The 17,242-nt window shown below is 54.9% G+C and overlaps 1 protein-coding gene across 3 annotated transcripts in view; it reads left to right on the top strand.

The window, feature by feature from the left end:
* LOC144735170 (protein CBFA2T1-like) overlaps positions 1-17,242 on the top strand; it is an 83,295-nt gene that overhangs the window by 18,229 nt on the left and 47,824 nt on the right. For 2 of the 3 annotated variants that reach the window (XM_078617616.1, XM_078617615.1), the window contains exons 1-2: positions 3,884-4,463; positions 13,181-13,261. In XM_078617616.1, the coding sequence (XP_078473742.1) occupies positions 4,391-4,463; positions 13,181-13,261 (154 nt within the window). In that variant the 5' untranslated portion in view covers positions 3,884-4,390. Of the gene's footprint in view, positions 1-3,883; positions 4,464-13,180; positions 13,262-17,242 lie in introns of those variants that run through there. The other variant, XM_078617617.1, reaches the window with a different exon arrangement.

The raw sequence follows: 17,242 nt of genomic DNA, 5'->3' as shown, positions 1-17,242 counted from the left end.
TTGGCTTTACACAACGCTGATCGCTCGCCGGGTGCGAATTAAATCGTCGATTCTTCCTGCACGCTGGTGGTGAGGCTGGTGGTGGAGGAGGAGGCTCGTCAAGGATGCTACTGGTCAGTTGGAGGCAGTCGCCCTCCAACAACAACAACAACAGCAGCAACAACGGAGGGAAGAGGAGCGACGCTCACAACAACGAGCGGAGGCGTCGGGCGGGTAAAATACAGCAAGTTGGCATAGTCGGGGGGCACACGTGGTGCATCTGACAGTTATATCTCAAGTCCGTCAACCCACGACACCTGGGTCTGTCCCGTGACCTCCTGCCAGCAGCGAGCCTTTGACACTTTCACGTGACAGCCTCAAAGTGCACCTGGCCTGGCACGGGTGCCGCGGTGACGTCACCGTCACTTCGAGGTGAATGGCGGGCATTGGTGCGGGTGAGCAGAGTGAGTGCCTCGTGGTGAGAGAGGGCTTGCCAAACCCGACGGTTCGTTCCCCGCCAGCAAAGCGGCGCAGCAGTTGATAGTCGCACATCGATGGAACCAACGCTGGGGGCTCCTGTGGAGATCCTGTGACATCGTTCGCAGGAGGAGGAGGAGGAGGTTGGTGTGCTCAAATGTCTCAACGTAGCAGGATCCCCCTTTCAAAACGAGTCTTGGCGAGGATCTCCTTTGCTGGATAAAGACGGTAACAAATACAAAAAATAAAAAAGAAACATTAAAAGCTGAAGGCGCAGCCCTGCAATTGCTCGCTCACGCCTCTGCTGCCGGAAACGGGGGGGGGGGGGGGGAGGGGCTCCGCCACTGACAGGAGGAGAGAGCCGCCATCATTGTAGGGGCGGTGTTTTTGGCCTACTCTTTCACGCTGGACAAACACGCCCTGGGAGAGATGGGAGTACCCACGCTTTAACCCCGCCGAACGCCACGACCTGCCGATTGACTAAACTGCGACGTTCCCAGCTCAAGCCGCTGGGAGCACGGAGGCGTGGGGCCAGAGGGGAGGGGGGGGGGTTCGGAATTTAAGAAAGTGACCCATCGCAAGGGATAATGATTACGTGAATATTGTGTGTGTGTGTGTTTTTACGATAGAGGAAACTGGAGTCCCCAGAGAAACCCCACTCACAGAGAGGTGTGTGGGGAGGGGAGGGAGGTGGGGGGGCAGATTACATTCACAGACGTGTGTATGTGTGTGTGTAACTTCTTTCGCCCCGTACGTAGCCAACCGTGCTAAATCGGAGGTGCGGGGGGGGGAATAGACAACAAAGAGCAGTTCTAAAGGAATGAGTTTGTCAATCTGGATGATGATTTAAAAGTGCACAGCTCCAGTGGCTTCCGAATATCGGATGGGAAGAGCGTTCCAGACGGCCGCAGAAGCGCAATCTGAAAGCGTCGCGCGATGACGCGATGACCACCACCGCCGACTTTGTTCGATGGCCAGCAGCCAAAAGCCGCTGCTGCTGCTGCTGCGGCTGCTGCGGCTGCGGCTGCTGCTGCTGCTGCAAGGATGACCACCGGAGTTTGCGTGATGATGGTTTTCATGCTCGGCGAGGTTCGTGTGCGATGAGTGCGACCTTGGAACGTATTCGGACACTCTCTGCACAGAGAGGCCAACAGGCAACCTAGCTGCTGTACTGCCCCCGCCACCGCAAGCAACTTGGCAGTCCATTGCAGGCAAGATCAATAAAACAAGAGATTAGGGTGCTGCTGCTGCTGCTGTGATGGGGACGGTGGTGGTGGTGGTGGCTGCACGTTTGCCACTCGCCCATAAATCCTGGAGAGAAAATGAACTCACCGGGCCGGTCAATCGCCAAACAAGAAGAGGCCGTCATTAAACAAACCCACATTTGAATAGCGATTGTGACCCGTTCACGAGCAGTCATCGTAATTATAACAACGGGCGCTCCAGTCTGGTGTGGGTGGCGGTGGGTGGGTGGAGAAGTGGCTTCGCAATGCTGGCACGATGCATGCGTAGCCGCCCTCCTCTTCCTCGCCGACCCCTAGTGACCGGCAGGGTCAAGTACGGCCGGACGACAACCCCGTGTGACCCCGTGACGGGCACGCCGCGGGCGAGCCTTCACTCAGCGGTGGCTTGGCGAGAGGGCCGCACGTTGTCGCGACGGCGGTCACAGTCCAGCCGCACACGCCGACGCGAGCAGGAGAACGGAGCGCGGTGCGAGAGGGAACGCCGCAACCCGCGGAGATGGAGCGGCGAATTTGGCTCGCTGGGGGGGGAGGGGGGGGGTCATTGACATCGCGAGAGATGGTGGCAGCTTGCGGGGTTAGGCTTTCATCCAGCGGTGGAGTGACCGTGGCTGATGACTGCCGAGCAAGCGCGCTCTCTCTCTCTCTCTCGTCTGTCTCCCTCCCCCAGTCTAGCCCAGCGCTTCCTCCAACTCGGCGCTCACCCCCCCCCTTCTCCCACCCGCCCCCCAACCCCCCATCAGTTTGTTTTGTGCTGCTGGTCCATCTGCGTGGCGTTGATAGTGCAATCTCTCCTGTACACGCGGCGAACATCACAATGGCACATTGTGATGCTCGGAGCTCCGTTATTCTGTCGGCTCCCGGGCTCTCCGCTCTCCCCCCTCCCCCCCCCCCCAACATCCCCCCCCCGGCCCCAACACCCACACACCCCGCCCTCATCACCCCCCGCGGCATGTCCCGTCCTCGCCATCGCCATCGTCATCGCGGATTTCACCACCGTGGTGGCCTCTGCCGCCCACAGCGATGTCAGTGGCATCAACCTGACCGCAGCATCACCACCAACGTCGCCGCGGCTACCGCCACCACTACCACCACCACTACCACCACCACCACTACCACCACCACCACTACCACCACCACTACCACCACCACTACCACCACCACCACCACTACCACGACCACTACCACCACCACCACTACCACGACCACTACCACCACCACCACTACCACCACCACTACCACCACTACCACCACCACCACTACCACCACCACCGCCACCACCACCACTACCACCACCACCACCACTACCACCACCACTACCACCACTACCACCACCACCACTACCACCACCACTACCACCACTACCACCACCACCACTACCACCACCACTACCACCACTACCACCACCACTACCACCACTACCACCACCACCACTACCACCACCACTACCACCACCACTACCACCACCACTACCACCACTACCACCACCACCACTACCACCACCACCACCACCACTACCACCACTACCACCACTACCACCACTACTACCACCACCACTACCACCACTACCACCACCACAACTACCACCACCACCACTACCACCACCACTACCACCACCACTACCACCACCACCACCACCACTTCTACCACCGCCACCACTACCGCGGTCACCCCTCTCAGCAGTGTTCAAGGCCTAAATCCTCACGGAATATTTGTTTCAGGATCGCTGGTAGGCTGGCGGGGTGGTGTGGCACGTGACTTAGCAGCAGCAGCAGCAACGGCGGCGGACACACCCCGTTGCGAGTGATATACTGGACGTTGTGTGCCGGGCACGGAAATATTTTTTTCCGGCTGAAATAAAAAAATTAATCCGTCTGATCCAGGCTCAACCTCTGCTGGGGCTTCCGCGATGAGACTAAAACTACTTTTATTTTACCAGGTAAAGCCCACTGGGCTATATAGTTCCTTTCTATAAGCGAAGTGGCTTATCAACGCGTGGACATGTAGCAAGCCAAATAATGAAAACGCGCGTTGTCTCTAAAAATCGGAGTGAAAAACCGGAGGGCAACCGGAGAAAAATCCACGCGACCACGGGGAGAGAGAGCGAGCGAGCGAGAGACGGAGACACATGCAAGCTCCAAATATACGATATTTGGGGGGGGTGGTGGTGGTGGTGTTGGTGGCGTCGGCGGTGGGGGCTTATTCTGGCCGATCTGTTTAGCGGCGCGAGAGATAACGCGTCTTCGTATCGACGCCGCGTCCGTCCTTACGGAATCCGCCGCCGCGTTATCGGCCCGCCAGTCCGGGTCCCTGCGACGGAGATAGCGAGATGCGGCCCAGCGATAGGCGGCTTGGCCGGAGGAGAGTTGAGATTCTTTTTTTTTATTTTATTTTTCTACGCCACGCCACGCCAAGCCACGCTCGTGGCGAGATAGCGGGCGGCAGAGATTGCAGAACCGCGATTCATCGACGGCGGAGGAGAGAAAACAACAAAACGAGAATCCTGACCGCTTATTTATTTACTCATTTTTTTATTTACTTCAACCCCCCACATACCCTCCGCTGTTGCTGGTTGCCTAACAGCAACGGGGCCTCCCTGAGCGCTCCCCCCTCGCTAGCCACAACAGCAGCGTTCACCCCCCCTATCCTCCCTCCCGCACACCAACCCACCGCCCACCAAGGGATGCCGGTCAATGCCACTCAACCCTCCACCGCAGTCGCCCGTGGGCTGGAGAAGGTGGCGCGCAGCCACAGTCATCGCGAGAGGTTACGATGGATGTGGTGTGCCGGGTGGCGGTGGTGGGGTGGAGGGAGGGGGGGTGTGGGGATATAGTTGAATAGTTTTCTCCGGGGTTCGCCGCACCTCCGATGAACACCGGATTGGCTACGTACGGTGCGAAAGAAGTTCAGCGCCCAGAGCTTCTCTAAGGTGTTGATGGAGCCAATTTCGAGACGTTTCAGGCAACGCTTCGTTTAGACCGGGGGGGGGGGGGGGGGGGGGAACTCGGGGGACCGGCGGTCTCGTCGCACTTTGCGAGGGCGACCCCGGGGGTCACCGACCACCACTGACCACCACCACCAACAAAGACAAAGATCCCCCATATAGCCTTAGCAAAGTGTTGGGGCAAGTGCTGTTAGCGAGCACCTATGAAGGAGGCCAGCACGGCACACGAGAGGGTGGGTGACTCCCCAGTGGCGATGTTTGCTACACACCGCACCAGGTACTCATTTGAGGCTGAGTCGACCTAGGGGGGAGGCTCAGGACCGGTTCAGATAATTGTCACCGGCGTTGTTGGCCTGAGCCCTGAATCGAACTCGGGTCGCCGGATTCGTAGCGTGGGGCAAACTGTAATCGCTGCACCACTGCGCCCCAACCACCAACACCACCACCACTACGTTTGTTGCAATGTGCCTGAAGGAGCCTGTTGTACTTATTCTCTGCGATACGGCGGCACGGATCTCCGGCGTGACAATATCCGCGGGCAAGCCGGCGACACGGGAACAAGTCGTCCGTCGCGCGTCCGTGTGACGAATTAAAAAAAGAAAAAAAAAGACTGGACGCTCAAAAATTGAAAGCTCGCCGCCACCGCTAACCACCACCGCTAATGTCAACGCGCAAGGCCACTGGTGAACATTCAGATGGGTTTAACCCGCAGGGACAAGGTTTACGCGCGTGCTTACGCGAGACAAGAGCGGGCGTAGGAATTCGGTGGCCGTGGCAAAAGCCGGGATCGGTGGTGGCCCCTGTACCTGTTGAAATAAAATAAATAGTTTTGTATTTATTTGTATATATATATTTTTGTAAGTTACTTCCTTACCTTTTCAACACTTGTTGCAACATTCTGACCCCGTGCCCCTACCGGGACATCTGTGGAAAAAGCGCTTCATAGCTCATCGGATTCTCTCCAGTATAAATAAATAATTCAAATTTTTGGGGGTGGAATGTGGGGGGGGGGGGGGCGTCAATAAAGCGACCTCCCCCACCCACCGAATGACAATACCGGGCGCGGCGCAGTGCAGCGCTGTCGGGAGTTGTCGATGCCTGTTGGTCTAAAATTTGTGAGATATGTTTTTGTTGTCTCTAACTTCTGTTCACCGCTGTGCTTGCGTCCTCGGCAACGAACGAGCAGCGGCGCGGGCGGGCGGTGCGGTGCGAGAAGCGGACGGAGAGCGCGGGATCACGGCGAGGCCCCCGGCTACGGCTTGCGGCGCTCGCTACGAGCAGGCAGGGATGAAGGGAAATGGAAAAGCGAGAGAGGGGAGGGAGGGAGGGACGGATGGAGAGAGTGAGCGAGAGAGTGGGCGAGAGAGTGAGCGAGAGAGTGGGCGAGAGAGTGGGCGAGAGAGTGAGCGAGAGAGTGAGCGAGAGAGTGAGCGAGAGAGTGACTGAGAGAGTGGGCGAGAGAGTGGGCGAGAGAGTTAGCGAGAGAGTGAGCGAGAGAGTGGGCGAGAGAGTGAGCGAGAGAGTGGGCGAGAGAGTGGGCGAGAGAGTGGGCGAGAGAGTGGGCGAGAGAGTGGGCGAGAGAGTGGGCGAGAGAGTGAGCGAGAGAGTTGGCGAGAGAGTGAGCGAGAGAGTTGGCGAGAGAGTGAGCGAGAGAGTGAGCGAGAGAGTGGGCGAGAGAGTTGGCGAGAAAGTGGGCGAGAGAGTGGGCGAGAGAGTGAGCGAGAGAGTGAGCGAGAGAGTGGGCGAGAGAGTGGGCGAGAGAGTGAGCGAGAGAGTGAGCGAGAGAGTGGGCGAGAGAGTGAGCGAGAGAGTGACTGAGAGAGTGGGCGAGAGAGTGGGCGAGAGAGTGGGCGAGAGAGTGGGCGAGAGAGTGAGCGAGAGAGTGGGCGAGAGAGTGAGCGAGAGAGTGGGCGAGAGAGTGGGCGAGAGAGTGGGCGAGAGAGTGAGCGAGAGAGTGGGCGAGAGAGTGAGCGAGAGAGTGGGCGAGAGAGTGGGCGAGAGAGTGAGCGAGAGAGTTGGCGAGAGAGTGAGCGAGAGAGTGGGCGAGAGTGTGAGCGAGAGAGTGGGCGAGAGAGTGAGCGAGAGAGTGGGCGAGAGAGTGGGCGAGAGAGTGAGCGAGAGAGTGAGCGAGAGAGTGGGCGAGAGAGTGGGCGAGAGAGTGGGCGAGAGAGTGAGCGAGAGAGTTGGCGAGAGAGTGAGCGAGAGAGTGGGCGAGAGAGTGGGCGAGAGAGTGAGCGAGAGAGTGGGCGAGAGAGTGGGCGAGAGTGTGAGCGAGAGAGTTGGCGAGAGAGTTGGCGAGAGAGTGAGCGAGAGAGTGGGCGAGAGTGTGAGCGAGAGAGTGAGCGAGAGAGTGGGCGAGAGAGTGGGCGAGAGAGTGGGCGAGAGAGTGGGCGAGAGAGTGGGCGAGAGTGTGGGCGAGAGAGTGGGCGAGAGAGTGGGCGAGAGAGTGGGCGAGAGAGAGGGCGAGAGAGTGGGCGAGAGAGTGGGCGAGAGAGTGGGCGAGAGGGGGGGGGTTACATAAAGCCAAGTTTTAAAAATGTAAATAAAAAAAATTACGAAATGATGAACGAAGCAAAGTGCCGAATACACCGAGCATCTTCTTGTTTCCACTGATCGTAAAAAAGAGAGGGACGGAGGGAGAAGGAAAGAGAGAGGGAAGAGCAATACGGGGAAAGGGAATCAAAACATTTTGTAACCACAAAATATTCACAAAACGTTGTTAACATTCTCTTTTGAGAAGGGCTACGCCGTTTCTCTGTTTCTGTCTCTCTCGCGCGTGGCATTTGGGCGCCGCGGTGGCTAGGAGATGTTAACTACCTCGCCTGGTATACAGGAGGTCATGGGTACGATTCCGACCCTGACGCCTGCTGCTGTATATTTGTAGTTTGCGTGTCTCTCTCTCTCTCATCATCATCACGGTGGCTAGGAGATGTTAGCTACCTCGCCTGGTATACAGGAGGTCATGGGTACGATTCCGACCCTGACGCCTGCTGCTGTATATTTGTAGTTTGCGTGTCTCTCTCTCTCTCATCATCATCACGGTGGCTAGGAGATGTTAGCTACCTCGCCTGGTATACAGGAGGTCATGGGTACGATTCCGACCCTGACGCCTGCTGCTGTATATTTGTAGTTTGCGGTGTCTCTCTCCCCTTGGTCGCGTGGATTTTTTTCTCCGTGTCTTCATCTTTTTCCCTCCACATTTATAATCAACGCCCACGCGTTCAGAGTATTTGGCTGCTACAAATTCCCACGTTATAAGTCACTTTGTTGAGCTATCATTTGCGTGTCCACGTGGCTTCTGATAAAAAGCTATACAGCTCAGTGGGCCTTACCTGGTAAAATAAAATAAAAAATTATTTTAATAGGAACCTGCTCGGCCGCTACAGCTGATGTACTATCTGGTGCGGGGGGACTTGTAGACTTATCGTCCGAGTGCAGTTCATGGTCCTGTCATTGAAAGCTGAGTGGACCTTAGGAGAGGCACTGGCCAGCACTTGCTGGCTTGCTTGCGTCGTGAAGGGCTGGAGCTGGGAGCTTGCGTACACGCGGGGAGCACAGAAGACCCGCTGCTACGATACAGCAGGGAGGCACCGTATCCAAGCTCAAACCCTGCTTAGCTTCCGAGGTCTGACCAGATCAGGTGCATCCTGAGTGATTTGGGCATCGGCGTGTCATACGTTTAGCGATAATATAATGTTCTTAGGTTTTTTCGGTAAAGTCACGTAGGTAAAACATCAAAATTAATGAAAATAAAATAAAAACAAAAATATTTTCATTAATTTTGATGTTTTACCTACGTGACTTTACCGAAAAAACCTAAGAATATGATTCCTTGCAGTCACGAAAGCTTCAAATCTAGCGATAATATAATGGTTATTATTTCAATTGCACGTACGCGCGCGTGTTTTTAATATAGTTTTTATTTTATTTAGCCGCGTGTGTGTTTTTTTTTTTGCCGGCGGGAAGGAATAGGGTGGTGGCGACTACGTCCGTTAAGGTTTTATCAGCGGCTCTGCAAACTCCGGAGAGCTCTTCCTTTCCCAACCTCGCAAAAAAACACCACGGGGAAGGGGGGAGGGCGGTGATGTGGGGGGCGCTGTCAGTGGTGGGAGGAGGTGGGGTGGGGGGTGAGAAAGTCATTACAAGCACGCCGTGCTACGCATTGCAGAGCGTACGTACGTTCCACACGTACAAACAGTGCGATGTTTGAATCGCACTTGCGCTCTGAACTCGGCCTGCGGTCGGCAGCGCATCGCTCCGCGCGCTGTGCCACATCGCCGCTCAGCCGCGCGGCTCAAGAAAGTAGTCCGTCGTCTAGATTTGAAGCTTTCGTGACTGCAAGGATTCATACTCTTAGTTCGTTCGGTAAAGTCACGTAGGAAAAAATGAAATTAAAATTAATAAAAATGAAACACGTTTCGGAGGCATCATATCTTGATGCAGCAAATCTGGCTGTGACGGTCCCACCTGATGACGGAGACTTGTGTTGCCCCCGGAAACGTCGTGATTTTATTGTTTTATTTTTATTAATTTTAATTTCATTTTTTTACCTACGTGACTTTACCGAAAGAACTAAGAGTATATAGTCCGTCGTCGACCCGCTCAGAATCCGCGTTATAGCAACGGTGCTCGTACCGCGTTATAACGGTGCGCGTTCCGCGTCGAGCGGAAAGTGTTCCCTCTTAGAAGAAGAACCGCGTTGGAGCGTGAACACCGCACGTGAAGCGACACCGTATTTTTGGGTCGCACCGCTCGCTACGGTCTGCCCGGCTCGATGTCCGACGTTTCGCCCCCAGGCTCTGGGAGCTTATTCAGCAGCCCAGTTACGTGCAGCAGGCTATGGGAACTGGCAGGGGGAAGGGACAGATGCCGAGATCCGGTGGCATCAATGGCATTGGTCGGAGTAGCCCCTTGACCTTTGATTGAGGTCAAAGATTTTGCGTTGAGAGGTCGGCAGAGAAGAGAGCGAGAGAGGAGGTCTGACGTCGTATTTTTTGTTTGGACGTGAACTGCAACGCTCGGTCTCTGAACCTGCTACGAGCCTCCACTAGGTCGACTCAGCCTGAAATTGGTATCAACTGGGAGCTTCTTGCCGGCCGTCTGTCCATCCGTCAAAATTAGCATGGCCCTTCCTCCCTGCCTGCCTCCCTCCCTCCTCCCCCTCCCCTCCCTGCCTCCCTCCCTCCTTCCCTCCTCCCCCTCCCCTCCCTGCCTCCCTCCCTCCTCCCCTCCCTGCGTCCCTCCCTCCTTCCCCTCCCCTCCCTGCCTCCCTCCCTCCTCCCCTCCCTCCTTCCCCTCCCCTCCCTGCCTCCCTCCCTCCTCCCCTCCCTGCGTCCCTCCCTCCTTCCCCTCCCCTCCCTGCCTCCCTCCCTCCTCCCCTCCCTGCGTCCCTCCCTCCTTCCCCTCCCCTCCCTGCCTCCCTCCCTCCTCCCCTCCCTCCTTCCCCTCCCCTCCCTGCCTCCCTCCCGCTGCGCTCAGCCACAAGGGATGACAACGTTCGATAGGCGCTGGGGTCGTGGATCGTAGCTGCTTGCGAGCGGAGAGAATGTCTACGATAAATCGAAAGCAAAACGCCGCGAATAATTTGGGGGAGCTTTAAACGAGGGGAGGAGAGGATGCAACGGTGCCGGTTTCAACAACAACAGCAGCTGTGCAACGTCTACTCGGAGGTCAGAGGTCAAGAGTTAGAGTCCCGATCTCTGGCACTGACTGTGATCAAACCGAGGTTTGCCCACGTGGAGCGATCGTTGGATGATGGCCTCAGGCCAGGAACCAACGAACGACTGGACCGCGCGCACGCGCACGCATACGTGAAAGGAACAAACAAAAAAACCCCATCGCGGTCATTAAAATTCTGAGTTCCGCTCGGAGAATTGAAATTGATTCAACATCGATTTACGTTTGCAATGTTTTGATGCTTTTGATTTCCTCGTGGAAGCGAACTGTTATACGTGTGCCGACCCATGCGCTGTGCGCGTGTGTGGGATCTTAGTGGTAGCTCTGGGATATCCGCTTTTTTCTGAGAGCTTGAACTCGGGGAAGATTTGCATTCCGTGGTCAGCAGGGAGAGAGGGAGAGAAGGTGAGAAAATTATCTGGCTGTTGCCTGATGATGTTGGTTGTAATTACAGGCGAAACGTCGTGCTCGATTCGTAATTGATGTGGGTTTGCGCTCCCAACACACCGGTGCACTGTACTAGTGACGAATTGGCATGTTTTGTCTTCGTGACGAAACTTGCTTATTGGCTGCGTCGGGTGATGGCGGGTTTAACGATACATTTATATTTACGCGATCTAACCCGAAAGCCTCCATTATGGATAATATTGGTCGCGAAAAGCCGACTACTACTACTACTACTACGTGTTAAACTGATTTTTAGTTTGTTTAGACAACAACTTGTGCCCTCATGTACTCAATCAGGTTTACACACAGCCAGCAATCGTAGCTTCGCTACCGTGCAAACTTGGCAGGACCCTCCCGAAAAACAATCCTGAGACTCGACGAGGCTTTCCCGGTTCAAAGGGGCTTCACGGTGGCTAGGATATGTTAACTACCTCGCCTGGTATACAGGAGGTCGTGGGTTTGATCCCGACCGTGATGCCTGCTTCTGTATATTTGGAGATTGCGCGTCTCTCCCTCATCATCATTACGGTGGCTAGGAGATGTTAACTACCTCGCCGGGTGTACAGGAGGTCGTTGGTTCAATCCCGACCGTGACGCCTGCTGCTGTATATTTGGAGTCTGCGTGTCTCTCCCTCATCATCATCACGGCGGCTAGGAGATGTTCACTACCTCGCCTCGTGTACAGGAGGTCGTGGGTTTGATCCCAACCCTGACCGCCTGCTGCTGCGTATTTGGAGTTTGCGTGTCTCTCTCTCATTATCATTACGGTGGCTAGGAGATGTTAACTACCTCACCTGGTATACAGGAGGTCGTGGGTTCGATCTCGACCGTGACGCCTGCTGCTGTATATTTGGAGTTTGCGTGTCTCTCTCTCCCCGTGGTCGTGTAAATTTTCTCCTCGTCCTCCTGTGTTGCCCTCCACATTTGGAAACACGCGTTTAGAGTATTTGGCTGCTGTACATTTCCACGTGATGATAAGCCACTTTGTTGAGCTATCATTTGTGGACAGGTCGCTTCTGAATAAGAGCTGCATATAGCTGAGTGTGGGCTTACTCGGTAAAATAATTAAAAAAAAGTTACGTTTTTGTTTAGTTTCAAACGAGCGGAATCATCATCACAACAATAATTATAAAATCCCGCTTCATGCCAAATGCAGTGAGTTGATGCTCTGAGCCCTGTCACCATTGACTTACAGTGACGACAACAATCAGAGGGCGTCAAACGAGATTTGCTTTTATTTCATTTGGTCAAAATCTCAGCAGTGTTCGTAAAAAAATAAACCAAGCAAATATGATGATAGGGTTTTCCCCTTTTATCTGGCAACAAAACAGCTGTGTTAAGATGTTAAAACAGCAAACTGAAACCTTTTACAAGCAAGCATGTCTACAAGGCCAGAGGATGCCTAACACCGTTAGAGACGAGGCTCAAAAGAAAGCTGTCTCTGGTGTGGACCAATCAGTTTCAAGGACAATGCAAATATTATCAGAGTATGTTTTTGTTTGCATTCTGACCACAAGCATTGTGGTTAATGCAGACATGATTCCTTGTAGAAGGTTTCAGTTTGGTGTTTAAACATCTTAACACAACTGTTTTGTTGCCAGAAAAAATTAACCCGTAAAAACAAAGTTTTTCACTATAAATCCTTTATATGCGTAGCGGCTAGAGTCCTCTCGTCCTCTGGCTTGAGATGGCTGCCACCTATGGGTCAGATGATTGCATGGCAGCATTAAGCAATTGGTAATTAAATATAATATTTTTGTCCTAAAAAGTGTAAAATTTTGGAAACAAAATTTCACGAACATTAATTGTCACGCACAACGAGTCTGTGTGCAAAATGTCAGCTCGATTGGATCACGGGAAGTGGGTTAAAAAACGACCGAAAGATTTGCACGGTCGTAAGCGCGCAAGCAAGCAAGCAAGTGAACTTAATATAAAGGATTTAATAAAAGGGGAAAAGCTGTCATCATATTTTGGGTACTGGCAAAGGAAGGGTCCCATGATGTAGATATCGGTCCATCTGCCCAGTGAGGAACATTTCTCCGTAGCAGAGGCGCGCGTGGGAGTGTCACGAAGGGCCCCTCGTGTGGATAAGCTGTCACCTGAAGGAGCTTGGGGTGGGGGGGGGGGGCGACGTCTCAGAAGTAGTTCTCTGATATCTGCTTCCTCCACGTGGGGGGGGAGGGGGGTGGGGGGGGGGCCCGTCGGTTTGTAACAAAACGGCGGGCGGCGTGCCTGCCGTGTGGGAATTCTGGACGCATCGTCGCCTCCGTGACGTGAGGACGAAGAGAACGACGGCGATCGCAACTTCTTGGAATGGAATCGAGGAAGAAGGCAAAAAATAAAGCCGAAAGGATGATCGTTTATTTTTGTTTAATAATCGCGCTTTTCGTCGTTTACCATCTGTGCTCCCATCCAGGTGGGTCCAAGGCGAGGAGGTCGCGAGGAGGTGACGAGGAGGTGACGAGAGATCATTGCGGACAGCTCAACATGTTCTCAGGTAAGCTTCACGGCACCCGGGCTGCGCTGCGCGCGCGTTGTCGCGGGACAAAGGCGCAGCCCTGCAATTGCTCGCTAGCGCCCCTGCCGACGGAAGGAGCCTGCAGCAGAGAAGACGCCCCAGAGAGCTGCCTGCGGCCGGACATTCTGGCCGACTCGCTCCTCGCTGGCCACCACCAAAGATAAAGATCCCCCGTATAGCCTTGACAGACTGTCGGGGCAAGTGCTGTTAGCGAGTAGCACCTATAAAGGCCCGGCACGACACCACGAGTGGGTGGGTGGCCAACACCACGCCCGGCCGCCTTTGTCTCCCTCGTGGCGATGTTTTACACATCGCACCTGGTACTCGTGTTGACGCTGAGTCGACCTAGGGGAGGCCCTGGACCGGTTCAGATAATCGTCACTGGTGTTGGCCGTGAGCGGGAATCGAACCCGGGCCCCCAGGTTCATAGCGCAGCGTGGCGCTAACCGCTACAAAGACAAAGATCCCCCGTATAGCCTTAACAGACTGTAGGGGCAAGTGCTGTTAACGAGCACCTATGAAGGCCGCTACACTACCTCTCCCACACACACACACACGTTCTGTTTACGTGACAAACCTTCCTAATTGGCTGTGTCGGGTGGTGGAGGGTTTAACGACACATTTATATTCACGCGATCTAACCCGAAAAAAACCCTTTATTATGGATCTCTTATTGTGGATAACATTGGTCAGGAAAGTCCACGTGTTAACCAACAACAACAACAACCGCCATTCGCCACTAAGTGGCGGTGACGTCACCACGACGCTTGTGCCAGGCCAAGTGCACCTTGAGGCCACGTGAAGTGTCGAACGCCCGCTGGCAGGAGGTCACAGGGCAGACCCTGCAGGTGCCACGGGTCGACTGACTGAGATGACCGAGATGACTGGCTGAGATGACTGTTAAACACACGCACACACACACACGTGTGTGCCGAGGCCTGTCCTTCAGGGCCTGGGGACAACCAACATGGTCGTCGGAGTCGAGGCTTAAATCTACGTCACCATCAGGCGTGGTCTATCTACTGCTGGATGAAAGTCCCCCCCCTCAACCCCCCCACCGAAGCCGCCCCGAGCTCTCGCCATCCCAGCCGCGTAGCGATCCGCCCAGCATGCGCTGGGATTTATGATTTCCTCGCTCCGTCTCCGTGGCGGACGGTTCCACCTCGGGGCGCCGTTTCCGTTTCGTCGGCTGTGACGCGTCGCTGCCCAAGGACCACACTTGCATCTGCTCGACAGGCGATGGGGTGGCGCGATGACGAAATAATTGAACGCTTTTTAAAAAGCGCTCGGCACCCAAGTGGAGATGCTCAAACACCACGTAGGCGGCTCTGACGAGGCATTGCGTCTGCGTTCACCATGCGAGCAAGTGCGCTTTGATGATGCACGCACTGTCCTTGGAACTGATTGACCTGCACCGGCGACAACCTTGCGGCGAGCACAATAAGGCGGACGGGACAAGGACAATGCCAGGGTGATTAGCTCTCGTCAGGCAGTTGTGTGCACGCGGTGCCGTAGGTGCGCGGCGATGGCTCTCGATTCGCTTTTGTCCTCTGATCCGCGCTGTTCTCCCTTTCTGTCCGTGACGACGCGATCCGCTCCGTCGTAAAACCGCCGCCGCCGTCGTGGCTTCTCGTGGCGCTGGTGAAATTTTAAATGAAATAAAAATAAAATAAAATAAACCTCTCGTTTCCCAGGGAGGCGCCCACTACGTGGCGACGGCAAGCGGCGGTCACCTTTGGGCCCCTTTTGTCCAAACGGGGAGAAACTTGGGCTGGCGACTTAACCTGCGAAAGTTGAACAAAGGGCTCATTTGAAATGTAAGAGACCCGGGCGATTCCAGGAATGTCTTTTGTGCCTCGGCTGGGAAGGCCCCCCTACAACATCTGTGGCGCAGGAGTTGCAGTCATGCTGAGCACGAATTTCAAAGGGCTCTTAATTGATTGGGGTTTAGGGAAAGCGTTTTTTTTGTCCATTCATTTATTCATTCGCTAATTCGCAACGAAGCATTCGGACTTCCCCCAACGCTTTCTCTCACCCCCCCCCTCCTCCACCCCTTGAAGGGGTTCCGTTTCAGGTTTTGCAAGCGCTTGGTCGGTACGGCACCGCTGCCTCCGTACAATGAGCCGAACTTTCCAGGTCGTGCTGCTGTGAAAGTGCAAGGGGCCCGGTCGCCTTCTTTCTTTCTTCCGTACGGCCGATGTAGACGCAGAGCAACAATCGTGGTACTAAGTCGAGGTGGTGGAGCCGGCTGATTGCGTCGGGAGAAGTGGAGCGGTGCATCGCTTCGCTGCGATGACGCCTCCTTTCGTATAGATCTCCGTGTGAGTCTGTGGGTCTCAGTAGGTCTCAGTCGGTCTCAGTGTTAAGCTATAGATCTTCGTATGGCAAGCGTTGTTGGATTGTAACAACTGTAATACTACATGGAGGTAGCGAGCTGGTTGCGTCCCGGAGAAGTTGAGCGGTGAATCGCCAGGATCGTGCCTCCTCCTCCGTATTTGTCAATGGGGGGGGAGGAGGGGGGGGCATTGAGTCGTTCGCTGTACGCCCAGCGGTGTGTTCTGAGTCTTCTTGTGTCGCTCGGCTGATGTAGACGCAGAGCGTCATCGACAATTTAACATTCCGGTGGATCAGGCCAGACAAGCCGCAGTGTCTCCTTCGCGTTTGTGGGTCGGTTATCGGATCGTTGTACGTAGGTGCGGTCCGTTCTGGATGTCAAAGGTCGCACGCTCCTGGAGAGATTTTAATTTTCCATTTGTGCATCAGGTAACCATGGTTTGTGCAGGGGCCATGAGCTCCGTGAAAGATCAAACCCCAGGCATCTACTGCGTTGGGTCTTTCACGCCAAGGCGTCTGTTTGAGAGATTCTTCGAACTCGCGTTCAGCTCTCCCAAGTTTCAGCGTCACCTGAAACGTTGCCGATTATCTTTCTTTCTCAAGGCAACGGCCCAGTGGTATTGTTGATGGACGTGTTAAGTTGTCGTCGTTGTTGTTGTTGTTGTCGTTGGTTGTGCTTGTGCACCACCGGCAGTGCGAGAACGGCAGCGGCGTCGCCAGGTGGATTTTCTCGGTGATGCGACCCGAGGGTTGGGTCCCTGTGGCTCACGGGGGGGGTCGGACACGCGGTGAGGCAGGCACCGCTCGGAGCCTGGGTTCGAAATCCGAGCTCGGCCACCAAAACGACGGCGACTGAACTGGGTCCTCGGGTGCAGCCGGTCGATCGTCTCGGCCCGTCACCGATGGCTGAAAGAAAACGGTTCCAATTCTCGGATTTACTACGTTCCACAATTTGCCCCGAATTTTCGTTCAATATTTCACCTGGGAATTCGCTCGAGATGGAACATCTCAGTTGCGAGGGTGCCCATTGTGTTTATTTTACACACGCATAGCAAAGACAAAGATCCCCCGTATTGCCCGAGCAGATCGTTGGGGCAAGTGCTGTTAACGAGCCCCTCTGAAGGCCGGCACGGCACACGAGGGGGTGGGTGGCCAGCGCCACGCCCGGCCGCCTTTGTCTCCCGAACGGCGACGTTCACACGTCGCACCGGGTACTCATTTGAGGCCGAGTCGACCTACGGAGAGGCCCGTGACCGGTTCCAACAATCGTCACCGACGTTGGCCGTGGGTTGTACTCGGGCCGCCGGGTTTGTGGTGCGATGCGCTAACCACCCCCCCACTCACTCAGAGAGACACGTAGCAAACCAGTAACGACGTTCGTACGGATGGTTTAAAGCCATCAAATTGTCCAGTGAATCTCGCAGCCGGTCAACACGTATCGTCCTGTGAGACGTGGTGGCGGCTTTCGGGGGTGGCCTTCGTCCAGCAGTGGATTGATCACGGCTGATGAAGGCTGGAACCGTCCGACCACAGCACCATACGGGCGGATGTATGGTGGTGAATATGAAAAAACTGTTTTCATTTAGAAAATCTCCAGTTATTTATTACGTAATATAAAAACAAATG

The sequence above is a fragment of the Lampetra planeri genome, chromosome 54 (assembly GCF_965212315.1).
Source record: "Lampetra planeri chromosome 54, kcLamPlan1.2.h2, whole genome shotgun sequence".
Classification (NCBI taxonomy): Eukaryota; Metazoa; Chordata; class Hyperoartia; order Petromyzontiformes; family Petromyzontidae; genus Lampetra; species Lampetra planeri.
This window is presented reverse-complemented; position numbering and strand designations above follow the sequence as displayed.